This window comes from Lethenteron reissneri, chromosome 63 (genome assembly GCF_015708825.2).
Source record: "Lethenteron reissneri isolate LAM-NWPU_2019-01 chromosome 63, ASM1570882v1, whole genome shotgun sequence".
NCBI lineage: Eukaryota > Metazoa > Chordata > Hyperoartia > Petromyzontiformes > Petromyzontidae > Lethenteron > Lethenteron reissneri.
In genome coordinates, this window is record NC_083841.1 from 2,286,042 (window position 1) to 2,309,839 (window position 23,798).

General features: G+C 54.6%; 2 protein-coding genes across 2 annotated transcripts in view; one reads left to right on the forward strand and one right to left on the reverse strand.

Moving 5' to 3' along the window:
• The window catches only part of LOC133358805 (cytosolic endo-beta-N-acetylglucosaminidase-like), a 16,939-nt gene extending 7,676 nt beyond the window's left edge, over positions 1-9,263 (forward strand). Inside the window, exons 2-9 of the mRNA XM_061577252.1 lie at positions 1,044-1,209; positions 2,023-2,126; positions 3,088-3,196; positions 3,997-4,235; positions 4,521-4,702; positions 5,361-5,466; positions 6,502-6,616; positions 7,323-9,263. Coding sequence (XP_061433236.1) covers positions 1,044-1,209; positions 2,023-2,126; positions 3,088-3,196; positions 3,997-4,235; positions 4,521-4,702; positions 5,361-5,466; positions 6,502-6,616; positions 7,323-7,769 — 1,468 coding nt within the window. The 3' untranslated portion in view covers positions 7,770-9,263. The remainder of the gene's footprint in view (positions 1-1,043; positions 1,210-2,022; positions 2,127-3,087; positions 3,197-3,996; positions 4,236-4,520; positions 4,703-5,360; positions 5,467-6,501; positions 6,617-7,322) is intronic.
• Positions 9,264-9,527: 264 nt separating this feature from the next.
• On the reverse strand, positions 9,528-19,230 carry LOC133358690 (cytosolic Fe-S cluster assembly factor narfl-like). Its single transcript, XM_061577119.1, has 11 exons — positions 19,174-19,230; positions 19,037-19,091; positions 17,246-17,509; positions 16,840-16,966; positions 16,428-16,553; positions 16,181-16,299; positions 15,065-15,194; positions 14,858-14,930; positions 13,539-13,706; positions 11,850-12,007; positions 9,528-10,739 (listed from the first exon to the last, which is right to left on the reverse strand). The coding sequence occupies exons 2-11, from the start codon at positions 19,061-19,063 to the stop codon at positions 10,393-10,395; spliced, it is 1,539 nt and encodes a 512-aa protein (XP_061433103.1). The 5' UTR covers positions 19,064-19,091; positions 19,174-19,230; the 3' UTR covers positions 9,528-10,392.
• Between the last annotated feature and the right edge of the window lie 4,568 nt (positions 19,231-23,798).

The window sequence follows — 23,798 nt, forward strand, 5'->3', positions numbered from 1 at the left end:
GTTTTATCTTTCAACTTTTACCTTGCCGAGGCCTATGCTACGCTGCTGCTGCTGCTGCTGCTGCCCGTGTTTGATTCTACGCGCCCGTGACCTGAGCTCAACAGGGAAAGTCAACCTCACTAGGCCCCGCCTGCTTCCTCGTTGGGCCCCGCCCCCTTCCTGATCAGGCCACACCTCTATCTGTTTAGCTCACACCCCTTCCTCGAGACACACTAGAGGTCGCAACCGGGTACCCGATACCCGTACCCTACCCGATGCCCGGCTACCCGTACCCGGCCGGGTACGGGTAGCCGTTTGCGACCCTGGTGCGGCCGGGTACGGGTAGGCCGTGAGTCACTGGTGAGTAGCCGTTTGTCACTCATTTCGGGTACGGGTACGGGTAGGGAACGGCTACCCGTACCCGGCCGGGTGCGGGTATGGGTACGGGTACCCATTTGCGACCCTGGTGCGGCCGGGTACGGGTAAGGAATCAAAACCCGTTTGCGACATCTGAGACACACACACACAGGGTTGGCCTAGTTCGGGTCGTGTGCCCGCAGCAGCAATTGAGACTGCAAGAATCTGTACTCTTAGGTTTTGTCGGTAAAGTCTTAAACCTAAGAGTATGAATCCTTGCAGGTCACGAAAGCCTTAAAATCTAGAATGCAAGAATCTGATTCCTCAGTCGACATAAAGATTCTGATTCTGTATTGTTTGTGGTTGTAACTTGCTGACCCATTTTGCTGACCCCCTGTGCCCCTACTGGACATCTGTGACAAGGAGCAATTCCTCCTACAGTCTAAATTAAGATTCTGATTCTAAATGAAGATTCCGAGCCACCTGGCGTGGTGTTCAGTAAATGTCGCCACTGGGGAGGCAAAGGCCGCCGGGCGTGGTGCTGCTGGCCACCCCACCGCCTCGCGTGCCGTGCCGATCCTTCGTAGGTGCCGCTCGCTAACAGCACCTGCACGTACGTTGAACTTCCTTCGCACCGTACGTAGCCCCTCTGATTACCCTCTTCCGCACCCCCCTGCCACCACCTCCCCCCCGCCCCGGCTCCCCAGGCCATTCTTCGACGCGAGCGACGGGATCTTCCTCAACTACGCCTGGACCTCCGAGGGGCTGGGCCGCAGCGCTGAGCTCGCCGGGTCGCGGCGCGCCGATGTCTACGCCGGGTCGACGTGTTCGGCCGGGGGCTGCCCGGGCGCTGAGGGCTACGCCGCCAGAATAGTGACCGCACGCACACAGACGCACACAGACGCGCACACACAGGACACGCACACAGACACGCACACAGACACGCACGCAGACACGCACGCAGACACGCACACACAGACGCGCACGCAGACACGCACGCAGACACACGCAGACGCGCACGCAGATGCGCACGCAGATACAAGTGCTGTTAGCGAGCATCTATGAAGGCCGGCACGGCACACGAGGGGGTTGGTGGCCAACACCGCGCCCGGCCGCCTTTGTCTCCCTTGTGGCGATGTTTACACACCGCACCAGGTACTCATTTGAGGCTGAGTCGACCTAGGGGAGGCCCAGGACCCGGTTCAGATAATCCGTCACTAGAGTTGGCCGTAAGCGGGAATCGAACTCGGGTCGTCAGGTTCGTAGCGCAGCGCGCTAACCGCTACACTACCGCTCCTCATACACGCAGACACACATAGAGACACACATAGAGACACACACACAAAGTGCTGTTAGCGAGCACCTATGAAGGCCGGCATGACACACGAGGGGATGGGTGGCCAACACCACGCCCAGCCGCCTTTGTCTCAATCGCACCAGGTACATCGCATAAGGTACTCATTTGGGGCTGAGTCGACCCAGTTACATCTTGTGTTTGTTATACATTGGAGGAAACTGGAGAACCCAGAGGGAACCCGTGCAGAACAGGGGGAGAACACACAAACTCCACAAAGAAATACACCCGAGTCGAGAATTGAACTTATACCCTGTAGCGGTCAGCTGCGCGAACACCCTGCATGATGTTGATGATGATGGTAGTGATGATGATGACGATGATGTTCTCAGTCCATGCAGGAGATCTGGAATCTGCGTCTCTCCGCTGCCATCTTCGCCCCGGGCTGGGTCTACGAGAGACACGAGCGCCCAGACTTTCACAACCACCAGCACCGGTGTGGAGACACGGGGACGTGGGGAGACACGCGGGGAGACGCACGGGGAGACACGCGGGGAGTCACGCGGGGAGTCACACGGGGAGAGACACACGGGGAGACACGCGGAGAGACACGCGGGAGACACGTGGTGAGACACGGGGAGACACACGGAGAGACACACGGGGTGAGACACGGGGAGACACGCGTGGAGATACGCGGGGAGACACGCGGGGAGACACGCGGGGAGACACGCGGAGAGACACGCGGGGAGACACGCGGAGAGACACGCGGGGAGACACACGGGGAGACACGTGGTGAGACACGGTGGAGACACACGGAGAGACACACGGGGTGAGACACGGGGAGACACACGGAGAGACCACACGGGGTGAGACACGGGGAGACACGCGTGGAGACGCGGGGAGACACGCGGGGAGACGCGCGGGGAGACGCGCGGGGAGACAAGGGACCAGGCGACACAGGCAGACAGTGGGGACGTTGACAATGAGAGGGGAATGCGGTGGAGACACAAGCGGCCAGGGTTTCACCACGAAGAGCACCATGGGGGTGACGAGGCACGGAGACACGGGGGGGGGGGGGGCAAGGAGACACGAGGGGCCACGGAGAGACATGGAAAGACACGGAGCCAGGTGCGTGGTGTCCACCTGTGATCCAGCTTCGTTGAAGCAAAGGTTGATGGATCACACAGATCTGTGCGTGTATCTGTGGGTCGACTCGGCCTCAAATAAGTACCTGGTGCGATGTTCAAACATTTCCGCTAGGGAGACAGAGGCGGCCAGACATGGCGTTGGCCACCACCTCCTCGTACCAGCCTCCATAGGTGCTGCTCGCTAACAGCACTTGCCCCAACATTCTGTTCAAGGCTATACAGGGGATATTGTCTTTGTATATGCGTGTGTGTCTGCATCTCGTGTGTGTCTGCATCTCATGCATGTGTGCGTGTGTGTGCGCGTGGCAGGTTCTGGAGCGTCATGGTGGAGCACACAAACCCACACAGCGTCTCCACCCTCCCCATCGCCACCAGCTTCTGCCGGGGGCAGGGACGCAACCTCTACCGGCGCGGCACGGTGGGGTCGGGGGGACACGGGGTGGGGGGGTGGGCACGGGGTGGGGGGGTGGGCACGGGGTGGGGGGGTGGGCACGGGGTGGGAAGGTGGGCACGGGGTGGGGGGGTGGGCACGGGGTGGGGGGGGGCACTGGGGGTGGGGTACAGCTGGTGGTAACTCGTGTGTGGTTCGTTGGTGTGGTGGGGGTTGATAGCTTGTTGATAATAATAATATCGTTGATAACAATATTCGACTTGCAACGCTGTGGCACAGTGGTCCGCTCGCTCGCTCGGAGGAGCGTGGAGTAGGTACCACAAACAAACGGGAAGGTGGCGGCGGCAGCAGGAGCCATGCGCCGAGCCGGCGCTACCAGCAATCGGCCAAGCTCTGCGGCCCCTCTAAATGTGAAGTTGTTGTCGGCGATTAGTGAGTGTTTCTACACGCGGCAGGAAACCGGAGCACCTGGAGGAAACCCACTCGTGCGAGGGGGGGGGGAGGAACGCTGTGTGATAAACAGATGGAACACGTTGATGTTGCGGCTGTCGGGGTGGTCGGTGGTGTGACGGTGTGATTGATAACGTGGGCGGTTAGATGCGATTGGAAGATGTTCTCGATGTGGCTGGTGACCCTGGTTACCTGTATGCACGTGCGTACCTTGAACTTCTTTGGCACCGTACGTAGCCAACCGTGGCTAATCGGAGGTGCGGGAGAAGGACGACATCCGCTCGCACGTGTGAGATTCGCTCCCGCCTGGACGAAGCGAGACCGGCTTGAGACTGGACCTTGCGCGTCTCGGTCGTTGTCGCCCCCACCCCCCCCAGGTGTGCCGGGCGGGGCCGTGGCACAACCTGAGCGCCCAGAACCTGCAGCCGATCTACACGGACACCAGACACTTCAACCCCGAGGGCGCTCCCGAGGGCGCTCCCGGGGTTGCCGCGGTGGCGCCCGCGCTGGAGAGCCACGTGTACGTGCGCAGCGTGACGGACGTGGCGTTCGAGGGGGGCGGCTGCCTGCTGGTGCAAGGGTTGCTTGCTCCTGACAAGGCCCGGCTCGCCGTGCGGTGAGACATGGGGGGGGGGGGAGGCTCGGGGAGAGACGCCGGAAGGGGTGAGCTTCCTAATATGGGAATATGTCAAGCAGAACGTTTCGCAGAAGAGCCCCTGAAAGCGCACGATGCGCTTGACCGTTGATGTTCGACGCTCGCCAAAATCCGCCGCTGCGAGGATGACCGGAGCCGGTGCGCCGCTTTATTCTCCTTGACGACATCACCGTGACCGCCACTCCCCCCACTCCACCCCTGTGACCCCCCCACTCCACCCCTGTGACTCCCCCCCCCCCCCAACAGGCTGCTGAGCGTGATGGTGCATGCTCCGCCCACTCTGCTGCTCTCCTACGTGTACCGAGTTGGGGGGAGCAGCAGCGGAGAGGCTGGGGGGGGTGCGGCGGGGGACCCGGTGAGGCTGGGCCTCGAGCTCACCACCATGGACAGCACCAAGTGCACGTTCAGCAACGTGTCCGTGCTGCACGGTGACGCACGCACCACCACGGCGCTTGTGCCAGGCTAGGTGCACCACGAGGCTGCCACGTCAAGTGTCGAGGGCCTCGCTGGCGGGAGGCCCCAGGTTCCATGGTTTGACCAACTTGAATTGACTGACGCACAAATGATGTTTGCACATCGCACAAGGTACTCATTTGAGGCTGAGTCGACCTAGGGGAGGCCCATGACCAACATCGCTGGTGTTGGTCATGAGCAGGAATCGAACTCGGGTCCCCGGGTTCGTAGCGCAGCGCGCTGACCGCTACACTACCGCTCGCCACATGTACTGACGCGCACGCATATACACACGCCCATGTGTGCGATCACGTGGACCTGTGACTATCAAGTGCGTACGTGTACGTGTGTGCAGCCAAGGTTAATTTAAGTATACGTGACTTTACCGAAAGAACCAAGAAGATACGCACGTGTGTATGTCAGTGTGGACTGCCACGGCCATTGCCCCAACAGTCAAGGCTCCAAGGGAGATCTTTGTCTGTATGTGTAAAACTGTAACATGCATGTGTGTGCGTGTGTGTGTGCGTGTGTGTGCGTGTGTGTGTGTGCGTGCGTGTGCGTGCGTGTGTGCGTGTGTGCGTGTGTGCGTGTGTGCGTGCGTGTGTGAGCGCGTGTGTGTGCGTGTGTGTGCAGCACCGGTCACCACGCACCGCCCGACCGCTCTGCCGGTTGGCGACGCGGTCTCGTGTCGGCTGAGGCAGCAGTGTGGGGGGCTGCCCCCCCAGAGCTGGACTCAAAGGTCTGACTCGCAACAAAGATACAAAGATCCCCGTGTAGCCTTGACAGACTGTTGGGGCAAGTGCTGTTAGCGAGCACCTATGAAGGCCGGAACAGCGCGGCCGCCTTTGTCTCCCCAGTGGCGATATTTACACACCGCACCAGGTACTCATTTGAGGCTGAGTCGACCTAGGGGAGACCCAGGACCAGTTCACATATTCGTGAGTGGGAATCGAACTCTGGTCACCAGGTGCGTAGCGCAGCGGGCTAACCGCTACGCTACTACTCGGTGTACACACTCACGGAGAAGAAGAAAACAATCCCCCTGAGTTATACTGTCGGGGCAAGTGCTGTTAGCGAGCACCTGTGAAGGACCCGGTGCATGAGTCGGTTGTGTGGCCAGCACCACGCATGGCTGCCTTTGTCTTCCCAGTGCTGACGAGGTACTCATTTAGGCTGAGTCGACCTAGGGGATGCCACGTATTCGTCACTTTTGGCTGTGGATGGGAATCGAACCTGGGTCGGCTGGTTTGTAGCGTACAGTGTGCTATCCACTGCACCACCGCTGCTCACACACACAAGTATAGATTCACACACATATAAACTCACACGCATAAGCTCACATGGACAAACACTTGTGGACTCTCAGACTCGCACACGTGTAGAATCACACACGTGTAGACCCACGCAGTTGTAAACCCACTCTTTTCCCCATGCGTGTGCATGCGTGTGCAGGTGGGGAGCTGTCGTGTAGTGGTTCGCGCCCTGCGCTACGAACCCGGTTGGCCCGAGTTCAATTCCCGCTGACGGCCAACACCAGTCACGATAATCTGAACCAAACCTGGGCCTTCCCCGAGGTCGACTCAGCCTCAAATGATGCCATGTGTAAACATCGCCATTAGATAAACAAAGTCAGCTGGGCGTGGTGCAGGCCACCACCCACCTATCCCCTCGTGCGCCGTGCCCGGCCTTCATAGGTGCTGCTACTCGCTAACAGCAGTCGCTTAAGGCTATCGGTGAGCGGGGGGCCGTTTGCGTTGTGTGTGCGCGCGTGCAGGTGCTACCTGCTGGAGCTGCGTGACTGCATGCTGCAGGATGTGTTCGTCACGGTGGAGAAGGCCCCCGGCGTGTCGGGCCCCGTGTCCTTCCAGTGCCACCTGGGCCTCCTGCAGGTGCCCGCGGACTTTCCCTCGCTCACCACAAGCCTTGTTCACCACGAGCCTTGTTCACGCTTGAAGCGTTAGACTCGTTGCCCTCGCAGCGACCGAGGGCGCCACGGTGGCGAGGAGATGTTAACTGCCTCGCCTGGTATGCAGGAGGTAGTGGGTTCGATCCCGACCCTGACTCCTGCTGTATATTTGGAGTTTTGAGTGTGCTCCCCGTGGTTGTGTGGATTTTTCTCCTGGTTTTTCCCTTGTACATTTAGAAACGTGCATTTAGAGTATTTGTCTGCTCTAAATTTCCACGTGAATAAGCCTTCGTTGAGCTATAATGTGGCCAGGTTGCTTCTGAAAAATACCGTTATAGCTCACTGCGGCTTACCTGGTCAAATAAAAGGTTTTAGTATATAGAGCGCACGAAATATTGACCCCATCTCGTGCCCGATTAGTCTGGCTAAGGTGCCAGCGGCGATGGATAACATATCGCGAGGCGCGGGCCACACCACACGGAGGATAATCTCTCTCGCCGTGGCTTTGGCTACGCGCAACATGCCACCTACCCCGGTTGAATGGCGGACCCGGGAGAATATTCACTTAAGCCCCGGGTTGGCTTCGCGTGACCGTGGGGGAGACGTGTCGATCGGATTTCAACGACGGCGGAGGTGTGGGAGGTTTGACAGCCAGTGCTGCCTGTGCTGCCTGTGCTGCCCGTCGGCAGATGTTCGACGCGAGCGCGCTGGCGCGGGGCTGGGAGCCGTTTGGCGACGTGGGGCTGTGGGACGTGACCTGGACGAGCGGCGCCGCCCCGGCCTCCCTCCTGCTCAGCGCCACGCTGCGCTGGGACTACCCGTCGCTCCGCCTCGCGCGCTTCCGCGTCTCCTGGAGAACCCTGCCGACAGCTCACGGTGAAGCCGCCGCCGCCGCTACTGCCACCGCCACCGCCACTCTCGACGAAGGAACGGCCGAGCCAGCACTGCTGGGCGAGGCGTTCACCAGCGTGTACCGTGTGCACGAGCTGCTGCTGCCGTCCCAGGTGGGCCCCGGAGAGGCTCTGCTCGAGTTCCTGGTGCAGCCGGTGTCTCTCGAGGGCTTCGTGGCGCCGTGGAACGAGTCCGGGCGCGTGCAGATCAGCTACTGCGCACCGGCGCGGGAGGTCGGCTGCTAGCGCCGCCGCGGCTGCGGCGGGGGCAACGGCGCCACCTGCCCCAGCGCCACTCGCAATTACCTACTATAATCACCCAGAAATGTCACTCCACATGAGGCCCACCCCCGCTCATTAATACTCATGAGTGGGTATGATTTTTACACTAACGCAGAGGAAGGGCGAGCTGAATTAAATAATTTATTACACAAAGCCGCTTCAAACGACGTTTCTTGACAAAAAGTGACGGTAAAAAAATCTATGCAGCCGCACAGCTACATCCGTGCGTGACGTCACTGCAAAAGGGCCACCCCCCCCCCCACCTCATTAATATTCATGCCCTCGTGGAAAGTTACACTAACGCACAAGGTCGCGCACTCCACATGCTGCTCCCCTCCCTTTATTAATAACCATGAGCGGGTGATGTCACTCCACATGCTGCTCCCCTCATTAATAAGCATGAGGGGGTGACGTCACTCCACATGCTGTACCCCTCTACATTAACCAATAGCGGGTGACGTCACTCCACATGTGGCAACCCCCCCCTCCCCCTCATTAATAATCATGAGCTGAACAATTTTTCTATTGAATATTTCAGATTTACTGCAATATACACCCGTCCTTGGACGGGCAAAAAAGCCAGTCGACAATAAACTGCTCTTGCAAGAACTCGGTGCCTCCGCTTCGATGCCTGTGTTTGGTTGCTGTCAGGGCAGCGAAACAAAGCTACTTTCTGGCAGAGGTCGCAAACGTGTTTTGATTCCTTAGCCTTACCCGGCCGCACCAGGGTCGCAAACGGGTACCCGTACCCGGCCGGGTACGGGTAGCCGGGTATCGGGTAGGGTACGGGCATCGGGTACGCGATTGCGACCTCTGCTTTCTGGGGACTCAACCGGGACACATTCACTATTTTATAAAATCTGTATCAGGCAAGGCCCCAATGAGCAGGTGAAAAATCTAAACGCATGTTTCTAAATGTGGAGGGATAGACCAGGAAACCCGGAGAAAAATGCGCACGACAACGGGGAGAACACGCAAACTCCAAATAAACAGCAGGCGTCAGGGTCGGGATTGAACCCACGACGTTCTGCATACCGGGCGAGGGAGTTCACATTTTGCCACCACGATGCCCCACACGGCGAGTTGGATACCCCTCCCTTCGTGCCGACTGCCCACTTTTACATAACCATGCCGCACACAGCAAGTTGCCTCCTGGCACTTTCGGAACTATGACTCCACCCCACTACTCGGGAATTCCCACCATTACTCCCGCACGAGTGAAGCATGCAGTTGGAATATTTAAACCGGGGGGTAAATCCTGATGTTTACAATCGTGACCAGAGACACCGGGGGTTGGAAGAGAACTTTCTTACACCAACGGGACCGTCTCGCTCCAAACGCGGGAGAAGTTTGGTAGCTTCGGGCTAAGGTACCACCGGTGTACTCTGCTGGCCGTCGCGTTCAAACCCTGAGGCTTTCCCCTTGACAAAGATACCAAGCATCTTCTTGGTTCTTTCAGTAAAGTCACGTAGAAGGGAAATAATAAAATAATAAAAATAAAACAATAAAAACATAATTAAATAATTCTCACGACGTTTCGGCCACAACGCAAGCAGCCGTCCTCAGGTGGGTGTCTTTCCGACAGACCTGTTCTTCTGAATGACGTCTTTCCGACAGACCTGTTCTTCACCTGAGGACGGCTGCTTGCGTTGTGGCCGAAACGTCGTGAGAATTTTATCTTATTATGTTTATTTTTATTATTTTATTATTTTCCTTCTACGTGACTTTACCGAAAGAACCAAGAAGATGAACCCCTGCAGTCACGAAAGCTTTAAATCGAAAAGATACCAAGTTCGCACGACCACCAGTTTGCAAAGTGGCGAGTGTGCTCGGCCCGGGATCCCCACGGTGGCCTCGCCAGGCCGAGGGTCGCACGTTGAAATGGGTCGCACCGCTCCCATTGCGCGCCTCTCTCTCCGTGGTCGCGTGGATTTTTCTCCACGTTTTTCCCTCCACATTTAAAATCGATGTCCCGCGTTTAGAGGATTTGGCTACTGCTATAAATGAGGACGGTGCCGTGATAAGCCACTTCGTTGAGAGCCATCACTTGTGACAGCCAGGTCGTTTCTGAACAAAAAGCTATACAGCTAAGCGGGCCTTACCTGGTAAAATAAAATAGTTTATAGTTAAATAGTGCAAAACATCTCTCCGGCACAAGCTCCAATCAGTGCATGCTTTATTAACGAACACGTACGTCGTACGAGCTGCCACTGTGGCGTGGCGGTTTAGGGGGGGGGTCACCTGACTTCAGAGGTCACCGGTTCAGAGGTCGGATCGGTTTCGATCCCCCAAGCTCGGCAGTTGAAACGACGGCGCATGTTTTGTGAATATCCCCGCCCCCCCCCCCACACCACCACCATCGTCAGAGCCCGGCAGTACGAATGGGCACACCCACAGTTAGTCGATCGGCAGCGGGGGCGTTGATACGCAAGTACTCCTACTTATTCCAAGACATCTGAGCCAGCGCAGAGCTCCCTCTGGTGGGAGGGGGCCCCTCCCGCTACAGCAGTGGTGCAACCGAGAAATTACAGAGTTGCACCTCTGCCTTTTTTACACGAGTGTGCGTCATCCCCTACCTCGACCCCCGTCACCACTGGTGGCCCTGCTCCCTGTCCCCCGTCGCGCGCGTCTGGAAAGTGGTGGTGACCAGCTCTCTCAGAGCTCTCCCCGAGTCGGCCTCTCCCAGCCAATCAGAGGCGACCTCCCGGAGGTCAGGGGGGTCACGAGGAGTGGCGGCGCGGTACGCTTCCTGTGCCGCGGCAAGGTCGCCACGGCCGGCTTGACCGCTGGGCTGACTGCCGGCTTGACCGCTGGGCTGACTGCCGGCTTGACCGCTGGGCTGACTGCCGGCTTGACCGCCGGGCCGACCACCGGGCTGACTGCCGGCTTGACCGCCGGCCTGATCGCTGGGCTGACCCGGTCCATTCAGGCAGCCTGGCGAGACAAAACCAGTCCCGAGTGTCACGCTGCTCCACCGTCTCTCTTTCCGAGTACTGAAAAACCTCGCCCGATTAAATAAACGCCGTCATTCTAATCTATCAACTTTATTTGGTGCCACTTATTTCTGGCCGCTTGGCGTTTTGGGCTTTTGAGCTTGTGCTCTGCAGCCCTGATTGTAGACGTCTTCCCTGGATGGTGAGCGCCGTAATGGCGAGATGTTAATTACCTCGCCTGGTATACAGGAGGATATGGGTTCAATCCCGACCCTGACGCCTGCTGCATATTTAAAGTTTGCGTGTTTTCCCCGTGGTCGCGTGGATTTTCCTCCGAGTCCGCCGTTTTTTCCCCTCCACATTGAGAATCAACATGCGTTTAGAGTTTTTGGCTGCTATAAATTTCCACATAAGCCACTTCATCGGGCTATCATTTGTGAAAGCCAGGTCGCTTCTGAAAAATAACTATATAGCTCAGTGGGCCTTACCTGGTAAAATAAAAATTAACCCGTAAAAACAAAGTTTTTCACTATAAATCCTTTATATGCGTGGCATCGGTTTTATTTTATTATTCATTTCTGTTTTTCTTGAGTAAGAGTTTCATTTTTATCACATTGGTATTTTAAATTAAATATGAAACAAAAATTTCCTAAAAAGTGCAAAATTTTGGAAAAAAAATTTCACGAAAATAAATTGTCACACACAACGAGTCTGTGTGCAAAATGTCAGCTCGATTGGATCACGGGAAGTGGGTTAAAAAACGACCGAAAGATTTGCACGGTCGTAAGCGCGCAAGCAAGCAAGCAAGCAAGTGAACTTAATATAAAGGATTTAAAAATAAAAATGGTTTAGTTTGAAAGTGTCGAGGGGCATTGGGATCCAGAAATGTTTACTATTCGGCGGCTTTGAGACACCGGGGAATCCTAAGCACCCTTTCCAAACAGCTGCTCAGGCTCCCAATCGCACTGCGGCCTGGCAGGACACGGCAGCGTCTTCTCGCCCGATGTTCAAATTAACGACGGTGAAAGTTACAGCTTGGTGGAGGTGGGGAAGGCCTTCATCCAGCAGCGGATTCATCACGGCTGACGAAGTGACACCCTCCAAGACTCACCGGAGGGGCATGCGGAGATCTCCACGAAGTGGTACGGTAGGCGGCCGCGGCGCAGCTTGGCCACGACGTTCTGCACGTTGCGCAGGCCGCACGCGCCGGCAAAGCGCAGCAACACCTCGCCGTCCCGTTCCACGCGCGCCTCCCACATGTCCTTGTTGCTGCGTGACACGGCACGGCACGGGGGGCTCGACTAGCATAGTGGCGCTAGCAGTACTCTAACAACCATGATGGAGGTTTTTTTGGGGGGGTTGGATCGCGTAAATATGTCGTTAAACCCGCCAACACCCCAACACAGCCAACTGGTAAGGGTACATCATGGGACCTCTTTTGCCAGTACCAAAATATACTAATAGGGTTTTTCCCTTTTTTTTCTGGCAACAAAACTGACACCTTTTGCAAGGAATCATGTCTACATTAACCACAATACTTGCAGTCAAATGCAAACAAAAAACAATACTCTGGTAATTTATGGTGTGGACCAATCAGTTTCAAAGACAATGCATAAATTACCAGAGTATTGTTTTTTGTTTGCATTTGACTGCAAGTATTGTGGTTAATGTAAACATGATTCCTTGCAAAAGGTGTCAGTTTTGTTGCCAGAAAAAAAGGGGAAAAACCCTATTAGTCTGTTTTGGTAGTGGAAAAAGAGGTCCCATGATGTAGCTGCTCACCCCGAGCCCTCATTACTCTGGTAGTGTGTTGTCTTGAACTGTGCGCCTTTTGGCGTCATCTGGTCGAACACCATATGAGACGAGGCTCCAAAGAAAGCTGTCTCTGGTGTGGACCAATCAGTTTCAAAGACAATGCATAAATTACCAGAGTATTGTTTTTTGTTTGCATTTGACTGCAAGTATTGTGGTTAATGTAAACATGATTCCTTGCAAAAGGTGTCAGTTTTGTTGCCAGAAAAAAAGGGGAAAAACCCTATTATAACTGGTAAGGGTTTTTCACGTAAACAAAACGTGCCAATTCGTTACTAGTTCAGCACACCGGTGTGTTGGAGAGTAAACCCACAATATCCCACAATATTTACAATTCGAGTATCCTGACGTTTCGCCGGTAATTACAACCGACATAAACGTGGAGGGAAAAACCGGGGGGCCTGGAGAAAAATCCACGTGACCACGGGAAGAGACATGCAAACTCTAAATATACAGAAGGTGTAAGGGGGGTCTTCTGGATATTTAGAGAAATATAACTTATTTCTTTAAAACTTATTTTTGTGTTTAATTGTCCTTCCCCCACACCTCCGATTCGCACGGTTGGCTACATACGGTGCGAAAGAAGTTCAACAGACACACAAACATACTCCTGCATACCAGGCGAGGTAATCTCAGCACCCCGTGCATAGCCACCACCGCCCAGCTCCACGCGTACCCAACATTCACACCACACAACCTTGCGACGTCACTGTCGCACAAACACTTGCCCTCGGCACCACCCTCGGCACCACCCTCAGCACCGCCCTCGGCACCGCCCACGGCACCACCCACGGCACCACCCACGGCACCCATGCCACCACCCACGGCACCCATCTCACCACCCTCGGCACCACCCTCGGCACAACCCTCGGCACCACCCTCGGCACCACCCTCGGCACCGCCCACGACGTCCACGGCACCCATGGCACCACTCACGGCACTCGCGGCACCCACAGCACCACCCACGGTACTGCTCGTGCTCACTCACCGCAGCGTGCTGTAGGTCACCTCTCTCACGTCGACCCCGAAGAGCTCGTGCGCTGCGTGCCTCAGCACGGCCTCCAGGTAGCAGCCCACGGCGCCATCAGGGCCCCCTGGCCGCCCAGGCCCCCAAAGCCGCTCCTGTGCAGGGCCCTCTGCACCCTCCTCCCCGAACCTTAAAGACAAAGATTCCCCCCCCCCATTATAGCCTTGGCAGACTATAGGGGCAAGTGCAGTTAGCGAGTAGCACTTATGAAGGCGGGCACGGCACACGAGGTGGCCAACACCACGCCCAACCGCCTTTGTCTCCCCAGTGGCGATGTTTACACACCGCGCCATGTACTCATTGCGCGGTGTCTAGGAATGGTTCAGATAATCGTCACTGGTGTTGGTCGTGAGCGGGAATCGAACTCGGGGCGCCAGGTTCGTAGCGCAGCGTAGCGCTAACCACTACACCACCATTCCCCAAACCTTAACACACACAAGACAATGCACACAGGCACTCAGTCGGCCCCAACCAGCAACAACAGCACCGATGAAGATCACACAGCAGCAGCAATCATTGACCCCTACTGCAAAAATTTGGCAGGACCCTCCTGAAAAAGAGTCATGGGACTCGGCGAGGCTTTCCTGGGTAAACAAGCAGGATAAAGAATAATAAAAAATAACGATAGAGTGAATTCACGAGGGGTGGGGGCGTGGGTCAGTAAATGGTTCAGTGGTGGGTGAGTGAGTAATTGAGTTAGAATATTAATGAGGAAGTGATTGTGGTGTGGGTGTGTGCGTGGTTGAGTGTGTGTGAATGAGTCAGTAGGTAAAGGTTGAGCGAGTGGGGGAGCGAGTGGCTGGGTGAGCGAGTGGCTGGGTGAGCGAGTGGGGGAGCGAGTGCTGGGTGAGCGAGTGGCTGGGTGAGCGAGTTGGCGAGCGAGTGGCTGGGTGATAGAGTGGGTGAGCGAGTGGCTGGGTGAGCGAGTGGGTTAGCGAGTGGGGGAGCGAGTGGCTGGGTGAGCGAGCGGCTGGATGAGCGAGTGGCTGGGTGAGCGAGTGGGTGGGTGAGCGAGTGGCTGGGTGAGCGAGTGGCTGGGTGAACGAGTGGGTGGGTGAGCGAGTGGCTGGGTGAGCGAGTGGCTGGGTGAGCGAGTGGCTGGTTGAGCGAGTGGCTGGGTGGGCGAATGGCTGGGTGAGCTGGCTGGGTGAGCGAGTTGACGAGCGAGTGGCTGGGTGAGCGACTGGGTGAGTGAATGGCTGGGTGAGCGAGCGGCTGGGTGAGCGAGCGGCTGGGTGATCGAGAGGGCGAGCGAGTGGGTGAGAGCTGGCTGTCCTCACAGAGTATCCAGGGCACCTGGCTCTACCTCCGCCAGTGACTTCCCTTCTGCATCCAGCATGGAAACCAGCTCACCTGAGTTAAAGACACACACAGACACATTCACAGATAAAAACACTAAACTCTCTCACGTAGCCCTCAACAGACTGTGCGGGCAAGTGGTTTTAGTGAGCACCTATTAAGGCGGCACAGCGCATGGGGAGTGTTACCGGTGGTGAGGACGCAGTCCACGTGTGGTGTCTCCACAGTCGCGTGCCGGAACTCTGGCCGAGTGGCCTCCAGCTTCCTGTCGTAGCACGGCATCACCGTGACGTGGAACAGCTCCTCGGGTCCGACTCCCTGCACCGCAAAGACAAAGATCCCCCGTGTAGCCTTAACAGACTGTTGGGGCAAGTGCTGTTATAGCAGGCACCTATGAAGGCCGGCACGGAACACGAGGGGGTGGGTGGCCAGCACCACGTCCCTGTCTCCCCAGTGGCGATGTTTACACACCACACCAGGTACTCATTTGAGGCTGAGTCGACCTATGGGGAGGCCCAGGAATGGTTCACAGTCATTACTGGTGTTGGTCGTGAGCAGAATCGAACTCGGGTCGCCGGGTTCTTTGCGCAGTGTGCTGTTACACTACCCCCACACACACTATATAGTGAGGGGTGGGTGGGTAAATGGGCAAAGAGTGAATGTGTGTGTATGAGACGTTGAATGAATTGGGTTGAGCAAGTGAGTGATTGAGGGGTGAGTGAGCGAATGAGCAAGTGGGAGAATGGTTAATTGAATGGTTACGTGGTTGAGAAATTGGTTTAGATGGAGCTAAGAGGCAAATACGTAATTAAGTGAGTGATATAGTGAGTGAACAGGTGAGTGGCTGAGATGGTGGTTAATTGACACAATGAGTGTATTGGTGGTTGGTTAAGTGAGTGTTATAGTTAAGAGAGAGTATGAGTGATTTAGTGGTTGAGTGATTTTCCAAATATATTTTTTAAAGAGTGAGTGGCTTCATGAGTGATACAGTGGCTGAGTGATATAGTAAGTGGGGGTGAGTGTGTGAGCAAGGTGAGTGTGTGAGCGTGTGAGTGGGTGAGTATGTAAGCGAGTGGGTGAGTGGGTGAACAAGGTGAGCGAGTGAGCGGGTGAGTATGATCATGTAAGCGAGCGCACGAGTTTGTGCGCGAGCGGGTGAGTATGTAAGCGAGTGAGCCGGTGAGTGGATGGGTATGTAAGCAAGCGTTTGAGTGGGTGAGCGAGCGGGCGAGCGAGTGAGCGGGGTGAGCGAGCGGGTGAGCGGGCGAGTGAGTGAGCGGCTGAGTGTCGCGCGACGCCCTCACCTGCCGCTGAGCAAACCTCTCCTTGAGCAGGGCTCCCATCACCTGCTGCGCCGAGCGAACGCGGCTCAGGTAGGGAGTCACCGCCTCCCCGTGCAGTCGCTCCACAAAGCGCACCCAGCCTGCGCCGCGCACAGGTGGTGCCGCTGTGGTCACGGGAGTGGTGGTACAGCGTGATGCTGCAGTGTGGTGGTAATGTGATGGTGTTTTGCGGTGATGGTGTAGTGTGGTGATGGTGTGGTGTCTCTACCGGGGCAGGAGGATGTGAGAAGGGGAAGTCGTGCCGGCTCATGACGGAATCGCTGCACAAACTCGCGCTGGCATTCGGCGAGCGCCACGTCGCGTGCCACCGACACGTCCAGTACACGGTGCACACCTAGCACGAGGGGGGGCGACGCACGGGGAGGGGGGCATGGGAGAGAGGGGGCACGACGGGAGACATGGGGACACGGGGAGACATGGAGACAGGGGGAGAGGGGGATACGGGGATAAATAGAGAAGGGAAGTTGGGTACATGAGTGAGAATTCACCCAGGCAGAGCAGGAATCCCATGATGGTGTGAGTGAGGGAGTGTGAGTGAGGGAGTGTGAGTGAGGGAGTGTGAGTGAGGGGGTGAGTGTGAGTGAGGGGGTGTGAGCGAGGGAGTGCGATCGAGTGCTCACCCAGGCCGTGCAGGAAGCCCGTGAGTCTGCGTGCCGTCTCCGCCGTGTCCATGCCGTACCGTGCCGCCAGCCACGCCAGCGACTCGGGTGACACCGACGCCACCACCTCCCGCACCCGGCGCCCGCCCTGTGACAACCGCCAACACGGCCTTCAGCGGTCGCGAGACACGGGGCGGCGGTGTAGGTGGTGGTTGTGTTGCGTGGTTGTGTTGCGTGGGCGTGTGGGTCAGCGTAGTGGCGAGCGGTGGCGCAGTGGTTAAATTTCGATTTAAAGCTTTCGTGACTGCAGGGATTCATCTTCTTGGTTATTTTATTATTTCCCTTCTACGTGACTTTACCCAAAGAACCAAGAAGATGAATGTTTACAGTTGTGAATGTAGTCGTGGTTTCCCCAGAGCCTCATCACCTCTGGCGGGCGCAGCACGTCCATCAGCTGCTTGGGATTCTGCTGAGCCATGAGCACGCGCTCACCCGCTGACAGGCACCCTCCGCACGCCAGGCAGTCGCTGACCAGCAGAGCCTGCGTCCGCTCCTCACCACCACACTCACCCCGGCCCGGTCCCTTCTCCTCTGCGCCCTGCTCCCCCGCCTGCTCCCCCGCCTGCTCCCCCGCGCTCCCCGCCTGCTCCCCCGCTGCTCCGGGGGTCACCCCTTTCCTCTTGGAGCATTCCTGCACACAGCGGAGATGGTAAGCGAAGTCTAAAATATCGGTATAAATGTATGCGGTGATGCTGCTGCATTGGCAGGTGGTGTCACAAATACAATTCAACATATTCGTCAAGAGGACTGTCACCTTAAAAAGAAAGAGTATATTACTGGCGACGTTTCAGGCAATGACCCTTCTTCAGAGCACGTAGAGAAAGCAGAGAAGTGGTGTTCCAATAAACGGTAAATGACTATACAGTATTTATTTATTTAACAAGGTAAATCCCACTGAGCTGTAAAGCTCTTTTTCAGAAGCGACCTAGCCACAGATTATAGTTCAACAAAGTGGCTCATTCACGTGGAAATGTATGGCAGCCAAATTTACTCTAAACGCACGTTCATTATATAAATGTGGAGCCGGAGAAAGATCTACGCGACCACGGGGAGAGAGACATTGGAAACTCCATATACACAGCAGGCATCGTCAATGTCGACATTGAACCCACGACCTCCTGTATACCAAGCGAGGTAGTTAACATCTCACCACGGAGAGAGAGAGAGACACGCAAACTCCAAATATACAGCAGGCATCGTCAGGATCTGGATTGAACCCACGACCTCCTGTGTACCTGGCGAGGTAGTTAACATCTCACAACGGCAGTGCCCCTGACAGCATCGCTCACTAACAATACTCGCAGCATTACTCCCATCCCAATTCACATCATCACGACACTGCTCACAACATCAAGTCTTACACAATCACTCCCGTCACCTACTCCACCATCACTCGCATCACTTACACCACCACAACTCACATCATCTCCGCATCACCCATACCATCATTTCCATATCATCGTCATGTACACCATCACACCACAACCATTACACCACAACCATCACTCCACAACCATCACACCACAACCATCACTCCACAACCATCACTCCACAACCATCACTCCACAACCATCACTCCACAACCATCACACCACAACCATCACATGATCACAATATCACCCCCCCTCCACACACACGAACAACACTCAAACTATCACACCCACACATCACAATCACCTCCACACCATCACCCCCCACATCACCATCACTCGCACCACCACCCCCCACATCACCATCACCCCCCCCCCACACCATCACCCCCACATCAACATCACTCGCACCATCACCCCCCCCCCACATCAACATCACTCGCACCATCACCCTCACATCAACATCACACCCCACCCCCACATCACCCCCCCCCCCCCCACATCACTCGCAACACCACCCCCCACATCACCATCACCCCCCCCCACACCATCACCCCCACATCAACATCACTCGCACCATCACCCCCCCCCCCCCACATCAACATCACTCGCACCATCACCCTCACATCAACATCACACCCCACCCCCACATCACCATCACCCCCCCCCCCCACATCACTCGCAACACCACCCCCCACATCACCATCACCCCCCCCCACCATCACCCTCACATCAACATCACTCGCACCATCACTCCCCCCAACCCAAAATCGCCATCACCCTCTCACCGCCTTTGTGCAGTGGTCACACGTCATGGCCTCTGCCTGGTCGATCCCGGGAATCCTCCTCACGTATCTCTCCTCACGTATCCCCCTCACGTATCTCTCCTCACGTACCCCTCCTCACGTATCCCCCTCACGTATCTCTCCTCACGTATCTCTCCTCACGTATCTCTCCTCACGTATCCCTCCTCACGTATCCCCTCCTCACGTATCTCTCCTCACGTATCCCTCCTCACGTATCCCCCTCACGTATCCCCCTCACGTATCCCCCTCACGTATCCCCCTCACGTATCCCTCCTCACGTATCTCTCCTCACGTATCCCCTCACGTATCTCTCCTCACGTATCTCTCCTCACGTATCCCCCCTCACGTATCCCCCTCACGTATCCCCCTCACGTATCCCCTCACGTATCCCCCTCACGTATCCCTCACGTACCCCCCTCACGTATCCCCTCACGTACCCCCCTCACGTATCCCTCACGTACCCCCCTCACGTATCCCTCCTCACGTATCCCTCACGTACCCCCCTCACGTATCTCTCCTCACGTATCCCTCCTCACGTACCCCCCCTCACGTATCCCCTTCACGTATCCCTCACGTACCCCCCTCACGTATCCCCCTCACGTATCCCCCTCTCTCTTCCCTTCACCCAGGTCACGCCGACCCAGTCTCTGCTCGAAGCCGCGACTAATATTGAGCAATTCTCCCCACCCCCTCGAACAACAACAAAATAAAACCCCGAGTTAAGCTAAAATACGATAATCATGAGGTAAATACGAGGTAATTATGAGGTAAAGTGTTGATTAATTGTCTTAATTAATTACGCTGAACTATGAGTGAACAATCATGTTGAGGAGTTTAGCGCGGATCGCTTCGTACTGCCCAGGGCCGCCTCCAGCCACAAGACCGTCGACGCAAATTGCCTCGCCTGCAAAACACAAACAGTAATCGATTCTTCGATTGTCCTGTACAAAATTGGGAATCGTAAATTTGTATCTGTTGCTATGGCCGTCTCTGGAATCGATTCCGAGGGGCGTATTTGAGTCGATTACTTTGACTGCTGCTGTGAAAGCGCCCTCAAGGCAAAATCCCTCCCCCATTATGGCAGCAACTTACTCACCCAAGATGGCGGCAAATTACTCACCCAAGATGGCGGCAACTACTCACCCAACATGGCTGTCAATACTCACCCATTATGGCGACTACTCGCCCAAGATGGCGGAAAATTACTCACCCAATATGGCGGCAACTACTCACCCAAAATGGCGGAAACTACTCACCCAACATGGCTGCAAATACTCACCCAACATGGCTGCAAACACTCGTCCAAAATAGCAGAAATCTACTCACCCAACATGGCGACCACAGAGTCCGTGCGGCTGAGTGACGTCAAGAGTCACGTGCTGCACGGCTTGTGAACAACAACAAAAGTGACGACCCCCCCCCCCTCGAGCCAGTGGTGGAAATTCCACGTTCCTCTGAACGGGGACGAGGGTGGAGCATAGAGGGTGGAGCAGTGGTCGGTGGAACCCGCACGCCTCCCGCGTCCACACAGGGAGAGAGAGACCAATATAATCGATAATACATGTTTTTTTTGGGGGGGATTTGATCGCGTAAATAGAAATGTGAAGTTTATTCGATTCATCGTCTTGGTTCTTTCGGTAAAGTCACGTAGAAGGGAAATAATAAAATAATAAAAATATAAAAATTAAATTCTCACGACGTTTCGACTGCAACACCAGCAACCGTCATCAGGTGTGAAATCCACAGCAAGAAAATGTTCTTGCTGTAGATTTAAATGTTTAATATTTTTATTATTTTATTACTGCCCTTCTACGTGACTCTAACGAAAGAACCAAGAAAATGAATCCCTGCAGTCACGAAAGATTTAAATCAAAATTTAATACGGTTTGTTTATGTAAAGTTTGATTACGTGACAAACCTTAGTAATTGCCTGTGTCAGGTGGTGGCGGGTTTAACGACACATTTATATTTACACGATCTAAAACCCCCAAAAAAACACTGTATTATGCCTTTCTGGAGCTTCGTACATTCATATTGTATTTTATACTTAATCATACTTTATGTTTAGCCTTCCGTTTGAAGTCATTATATTATCATCATCATCATCACCACGATACATGGGCACATGACCCCGTGAGGTGTCCACTGCACATTACATCATTTGGCGTTTCCAATTTTCTCTCTCTACGAATTGTAACACGCTCAAGTAGTGCACCACATCTTTCTGACACCCAACGTCTTCCGTTCTTCCTCTGCTTAAAGCAATAAATCCAAAGATCCTGATATCGAACGTACGCATATCGAGGTGTTCACTTCAAAGCCTCTCTCACGAGTCTCAAGATTTTTCCTGCCAAAGTTGTTCGCAGAAGGGAGGGCGATTTTGCTTTTGCTGCTGCTGCTTTGGCTTGCGTGTGATCCAGAATGAGTAATCGTCCGGTCATTTTTCAGCCACTGGGATATTTCTTTGACCGATTCCAGCTTGCACTGTGTTTGTGTTTAACTGCGGGAGGAGGGATGCCGGAGAATCCAGAGGAAACAGATGCAGAACTTGGGGAGATAATCTACAAACTCCACTCACTCTGCAGAACAGCAGGGAATCATACAAACTCCACTCACTCTCACTCTGCAGAACAGCAGGAAATCATACAAACTCCACTCACTTTCACTCTGCAGAACATCAGGAGATCATACAAACTCCACTCACTCACTCTCACTCTGTAGAACAGGGGGAGATCATACAAACTCCACTCACTCACTCTCACTCTGTAGAACAGGGGGAGATCATACAAACTCCACTCACTCTCACTCTGCAGAACAGCAGGAAATCATACAAACTCCACTCACTCTCACTCTGCAGAACAGTAGGAGATCATACAAACTTCACTCACTCTCACTCTGCAGAACAGTAGGAGATCATACAAACTCCACTCACTCACTCTGCAGAACATCAGGAGATCATACAAACTCCACTCACTCTCACTTTGCAGAACAGCAGGAGATCATACAAACTCCACTCACTCTGCAGAACAGCAGGAGATCATACAAACTCCACTCACTCACTCTCACTCTACAGAACAGCAGGAGATCATACAAACTCTACTCACTTTCACTCTGAAGAACAGCAGGAGGTCATACAAACTCCACTCACTCTCACTCTACAGAACAGCAGGAGATCATACAAACGCCACTCACTCTCACTCTACAGAACAGCAGATCATACAAACTCCACTCACTTTCACTCTGAAGAACAGCAGGAGGTCATACAAACTCCTCTCACTCTACAGAACAGCAGGAGGTCATACAAACTCCACTCACTCTCACTCTACAGAACAGCAGAAGATCATACAAACTCCACTCACTTTCACTCTGCAGAACAGCAGGGAATCATACAAACTCCACTCACTCTCACTCTGCAGAACAGCAGGAGATCATACAAACTCCACTCACTCTCACTCTGCAGAACAGCAGGAGGTCATACAAACTTCACTCACTCTGCAGAACAGCAGGAGATCATACAAACTCCACTCACTCTCACTCTGCAGAACAGGAGGAGATCATACAAACTCCACTCACTCTCACTCTGCAAAACAGCAGGAAATCATACAAACTCCACTCACTCACTCTGCAGAACAGCAGGAGATCATACAAACTCCACTCACTCTCACTCTGCAGAACAGCAGGAAATCATACAAACTCCACTCACTCACTCTCACTCTGCATAACAGCAGGAGGTCATACAAACTTCACTCACTCTGCAGAACAGCAGGAGATCATACAAACTCCACTCACTCTCACTCTGCAGAACAGGAGGAGATCATACAAACTCCACTTACTCACTCTCACTCTGCAGAACAGGAGGAGATCATACAAACTCCACTCACTCTCACTCTGCAGAACAGCAGGAGGTCATACAAACTTCACTCACTCTGCAGAACAGCAGGAGATCATACAAACTCCACTCACTCTCACTCTGCAGAACAGCAGGAGATCATACAAACTCCACTCACTCTCACTCTGCAGAACAGCAGGAGGTCATACAAACTTCACTCACTCTGCAGAACAGCAGGAGATCATACAAACTCCACTCACTCTCACTCTGCAGAACAGGAGGAGATCATACAAACTCCACTCACTCTCACTCTGCAAAACAGCAGGAAATCATACAAACTCCACTCACTCACTCTGCAGAACAGCAGGAGATCATACAAACTCCACTCACTCTCACTCTGCAGAACAGCAGGAAATCATACAAACTCCACTCACTCACTCTCACTCTGCATAACAGCAGGAGGTCATACAAACTTCACTCACTCTGCAGAACAGCAGGAGATCATACAAACTCCACTTACTCACTCTCACTCTGCAGAACAGGAGGAGATCATACAAACTCCACTCACTCTCACTCTGCATAACAGCAGGAGGTCATACAAACTTCACTCACTCTGCAGAACAGCAGGAGATCATACAAACTCCACTTACTCACTCTCACTCTGCAGAACAGGAGGAGATCATACAAACTCCACTCACTCTCACTCTGCAGAACAGCAGGAGGTCATACAAACTTCACTCACTCTGCAGAACAGCAGGAGATCATACAAACTCCACTCACTCTCACTCTGCAGAACAGGAGGACACAATGTGTTGGGGAATCGAACCCAGAGCCTTTCTCGAGCATTACCACCGCAACAACCTCCACCCTGCCATCCAACCACTGACCTCGTAGGGTCAACAATCACCAGGGAGA